The sequence below is a fragment of the Heliangelus exortis genome, chromosome 4 (genome assembly GCF_036169615.1).
Source record: "Heliangelus exortis chromosome 4, bHelExo1.hap1, whole genome shotgun sequence".
NCBI classification, from domain to species: domain Eukaryota; kingdom Metazoa; phylum Chordata; class Aves; order Apodiformes; family Trochilidae; genus Heliangelus; species Heliangelus exortis.
This window is the reverse complement of record NC_092425.1, coordinates 11,766,204-11,771,111: the sequence shown is the minus strand read 5'-3', so window position 1 is coordinate 11,771,111 and position 4,908 is coordinate 11,766,204. Positions and strand designations below refer to the sequence as shown.

At 41.7% G+C, this 4,908-nt stretch overlaps 1 protein-coding gene across 1 annotated transcript; it reads right to left on the bottom strand.

Moving 5' to 3' along the window:
* Positions 1–363: 363 nt before the first annotated feature.
* On the bottom strand, positions 364–4,099 carry NPY2R (neuropeptide Y receptor Y2). Its single transcript, XM_071743023.1, has one exon. It carries the CDS (start codon positions 3,671–3,673, stop codon positions 2,462–2,464), a length of 1,212 nt encoding a protein of 403 aa, XP_071599124.1. The 5' UTR covers positions 3,674–4,099; the 3' UTR covers positions 364–2,461.
* Positions 4,100–4,908: the final 809 nt, after the last annotated feature.

Sequence of the window (4,908 nt, the reverse complement as noted above, 5' to 3'; positions counted from 1 at the left end):
GCTTTTAAATAAATTAAAGTTTAGATAAATGGGGAGATCTGGGTGCCAGTTCCTCTGGCACAGGCTCCCCTGCAGACTCTTTACAGTCCTGTAAGGACTACAGACCTCTAAGTCCCACTGAAAGGTTCACTTTCCCTTAGGAGAAAATGGGGAGGAACCCTGGCTTCCCAACTCTTTCTGGCAGCTGGGATGTGGTGGGACACTGTGGAGGTTTGTGATGTTAAAGCAGGCACTGACCCAGGCATCACCTCAGGGAGAAAAGGAATGCCTTAAATTAGTGCCATCAAATCTGGCTCAACATGATGGATGCAGAGAAAGCTCAGGAAACAGTAGAATAAAGATACCATGAAATAGACTGAAAGATGATTTGTAATTAATCACTTTTATACAGGATGATGTCAAGTAGACTTAAAATTACAGAGAATTAGCTCACCCATTGTAGCTTTAGCACATACTGTCATGGTTACTTCAAAACTGTATACATACCATATTCTAACAGGCTTAAAACAGTTGAAACAGAAGTTTGAACCCATTTGCTTATTCAGTGGAGGCTATTTCTAGCAATAATACTTCTGATGAAGGGTTCAGAGTGAATTGTAACTGATACACGATTGATGCCCATAATAACTGCACATTTCTGTAATCCTTCCTCACCCGTAACAGTTTTGAGCTTACATTTTGGATATTATTAATACTCAGACAAAAATAACTTGTGGACAGTATCATATTCTAAACATAGTCGAGAATTAATCTGTTTTTGCAAAAATGTTTAAGAATGATGGATACTTTTTCCTACTTGAGTAAACACCTGCTAATTCACTAGTCTTCCCTTCTCTGTTCATGAAAATCCAAGTCCAAATGATTTCATGGATATTTAAAGGATGGTGTCAAATACTGCACACACAAAGATTAATTTCTCCACTTGATAAAGATCTTACACCACTCATCACACTGTTAACATTTCAGTACTGGAATTTTGTTTTCTTTCATTCGTAAGAGAGAATGCAATGAATTTAGGAACAATCAAAAATTGAGAGAAAAAAATGAGGCAGCTGAAATGTAGCTTGAAAAGGAGATTCCAAGTGAAAATATCATGCTTATTTCTATTCTAGATAAGTAATAGGGCAGCTTGGAATAAATATGGATTTAAATTTTGTCTCCTTAATGAGTTCAAAGAGGCTAAACAAAGACACAGAAGAGTTGAACATTGCTGTGTACAACACAGTAAACAGATTAAAATTTTATACCTGAGCAAAAGGGGAATTTAACTATTAACTACAGCATGCAGAATAACTGATAAGTTATCACATAAACCCAGCATACTGTTATTAGGTTACAGTCATTCAAATGTCCTTAATTTTATAAAGGCTAAAGATGGAAAAAGCTCCAAGATGAGATGAGTGTGTGACATAAAACCACAACAAGGAAAAGCACATTACCATCTAGCAGCCTTTCCAGAGGATCAAAATTATCTGCTCTTTTATTATCCAGGGAGAAAGCAGCAACAATTCAAACCCTGTGGAGCTAATAACACATTACACATTTAAGAGGGTCCTGAAAATTAAAATATTGGCAGTTTATGAAGTGCTCACAGAACACCTGAACCTGCATCGTCTGCCTTCAAATGCCACTTGAAAACACTGTGTTTGCAAGCTGTCCCCAGTGCAGGATGAAAGGCAGGGATCTGCAGGGAATCACTGATCAGGTCACAGACTCGTGATTTTCACACCAGCATAATAACAGCTGATTCTTAAGGAATGACTTTTTACCCCCTTTGACTGGCCAAAATCCACATTTAATTTTAGGCAAGAAATTTGATCTTTCTTCACATTGAATCTGGGGTTTGTCGGTTTTTTTCTTTTATTTTTATTCTCTTTTCTTTTTCCTCCTAATACATTTCAAATGCTCTGGTTTGAAGTACTTCAGTGGACATAAAAAATGTAACATATTTCTCTTCTAAATTTCCATCTCTTCACCAAAGGTACCTGTGGGAGAGAAGGGGTCTGAAAAGTTTGGGCTTTAACCAGCACAGCCCATTTTCCCCAGACAGGCTTCACTCACCTGGCAGATTTCTGCTCTTCCTGATCTCCATATACAACATTAAAATTACCTGCTCCCACCATCCCTCTTCCTGTGCTCCAAATCAGCTGTTTGCCTTCCTAAAGCAAACCCAGCAAATTCTGCCTTTGTCATTTACACTTGTCAAGAAGAGATGGGAGATGTCTCTTACCCTGTTAGAGAAAGCCATAAATGAGGTCTCTCCCTTTTATTTCATTGGAGTCACATAGTTATGTACTCTGTATGCCAATGAGCTCCCCTCAAACCACACCACTTGCCTTGACTTTCCTGCTACTTTTCCTTCACCATTTATGAATAAAACTGTGCATTAAAAATGCACGTGTCCAAATGAGTTCATCCCTTTGGCCACACTACATCAGTTTCTTCTTTAAAGTCAGAGGTCCTAGACGTTAGTGGGTTGTGTGAAAGAGTCTCCAGGGAACTGAATCCTCTTTGCTTCCAGCTTCTTCCTGGCTTTCAAAGCTGCTGACACTTCAGGGTGGATGGAGTCCAGCCGCTGCTCACACTGGAAGGCTGTGAGGAAGGCTGTCCTGTAGTTGTTATTCATCCAGCCATAGAGAAGGGGGTTAGCAAATGTCGAGCACATGGCGATGACATGGAACACCGTGTAGATCAGTTTGTACTCTTTCAGGTCTAACACCTGGCTGTCAATGTCACTGACTAGCTGGAAGGTGTGAAACGGGAGCCAGCTGACAGCGAACACCACAACCACACACACCAGCATCTTGGTGGTTTTCCGCCGCCGTTGGTGGTAGTGGTCATTCCCTGCCCCAGGACTCACGTGGTTCTTGAGCTTGGTCCAGATACGGGCATAGGCGTAGGAAATGACAGCCAGAGGCAGCACGTACTGGATCAGGAGCATGGAGATGCTGTAGATGGTGCCGTAGTTCAGCTGCCCCTCCCCTGGCCACTTCTCAGAGCAGACCACGATCTTGAAGTCAGGAATGATCTCAATCAGTGAGTACTCACGGAAGATGGCCAGAGGACTTGCCAACAAGGCACTGACTGCCCAGGCAACTCCAATAATGAGGAAGCTGATCCGCTTTGAGATTTTGCTTTCCAGGTGGTAGACAATGCAGCGGTGCCGATCCAAAGCGATGACAGTCAAAGTCACAGTAGACACGTGCACAGCAAGAGCCTGGGCATACGGCACCAGGTGGCACAAGACAGGGCCCAGCTTCCACTCACCTAACAGAGTGTAAACCAAGGTGAAGGGCAGGCACAGCGTGTTCACCAGCAGGTCAGCCACGGCCAGGTTGGCAATGAAGAAGTTGGTCACTGTGCGCATGCTTTTGAACTTGATGATCACGTGGATGACGAGGGAGTTCCCGATCACCCCCAGCAGGATGATGGAGCAGTAAGCAAAGATGAGGACTATCTGCACTTCAACCAGCGTTGTACTGTCCTTCAGTTCAGGCTTGGGGTCCAGAGCCAATTCATTGAGTGGCGTGGTGTATCTCGGCAGGTACAGCTTGGTGAACAGCTCCATCTTCATTTCATCCGTCTGGTTTTCTTTGCCTGCTGCTTCCAGAGGCCCCATCCTTGCAGCAGCCTGGTCTAAGCAACAGAGCTGTCCCTGAAAATACAACAGCATGAGAACACATGGAGAAATCAGTCTCCAGTGGCTAAAACAAGAACGAGCTAAAGCAACAGCTCTTTCCTCCTCTAACCCACATTCTACATCTCAGGATTAAGACAAGATCTGTCTTAATATAGTTAAATTCTCTTGCCCTTATATTTGAAGCCCGATCCTGTAATATTATTCAGGCATGACTCCTGCTGAAAATTGGGACAGATTTCAAAAGCATTTCAAAGACAAAGTTTGCCTAAGTAAATGAGAGGGATTAAGCTCCTACTGGGCATCATATCCTTTTTTACAATCCCCTACCTAAAACTACTGCTGATTTAGCATAAAACTTCCATTAATACCTATGGGAATTCTACATGGAACAGCACCATCCATAATGTTATTAGCATAATAATCTTCCAGCTTTTCATTAATGGAAAGTGTTTCTTTTAAATAGTTACTAAATTCTTACAGGTTTATGCCCCTCCTTAATACCAGAGAACTAATTTAAGAATAATTTAAGAAACTTTCTCTTAAGAAAGTTTGTGTCACAAGGCAAGGAAAAATACCACTGTAACAAAACTGAAATAATAGTGTTTCTCAAAAATGACTGTGTAACTTGTTCATGCTAGAATTAACTCAAGAAACAATTAAAACTCAGTTATACATAATATTTCCTTTCTGTGCAATTTTTGAGAAAAGGCAGCTCCTCGGAGGCAGCAATCAGGGATTCATTTCTGGATGCAGTCAAAGAGAAAAGCAAATCATTCCCTTGCTGATGTCAGTAAGATTCCACCACTGGCATCAAAATCACATTTTGTTGACTTCTCTACACAGGCTGAGCCAAATTCTCTGCTACCCTAAGACTTCAGTGGGTCTGGATGGATATCTCTATGTTTCACAGCTAATTGCTGACTTGGACTTCAATCCAATGTAAAATATGTATGTCTCTGTGCAGACTGCCCAGACCATGGATGCCAGGCTAAGTGAGCACTGTTCAGAATTATTTTATACTGTTTAATCTACATTTACTGTAAAATTAAGAGTGTAAGTCTGAGATCTGAAACACTGAGATCTGAGGCTGAGATGTGCCAGCTGCTCATACAAGCTCACCCTGCAGTTTTTAGTAATATAATTGGTTACCAACTGCTAGTCTAAGCACAGGTGGCAGGAAAATATTCCTCATCAATACACCCTTAGTCTACCAGGTTACAAATGCACAACATTCACCACAGTTAGCACAGCCGAGATTCTGCAGAAGT

Coding starts and splice junctions, on each gene's coding strand:
- NPY2R (XM_071743023.1), bottom strand. CDS start 3,673: ATGCTGTTGTATTTTCAGGGACAGCTCTGTTGCTTAGACCAGGCTGCT.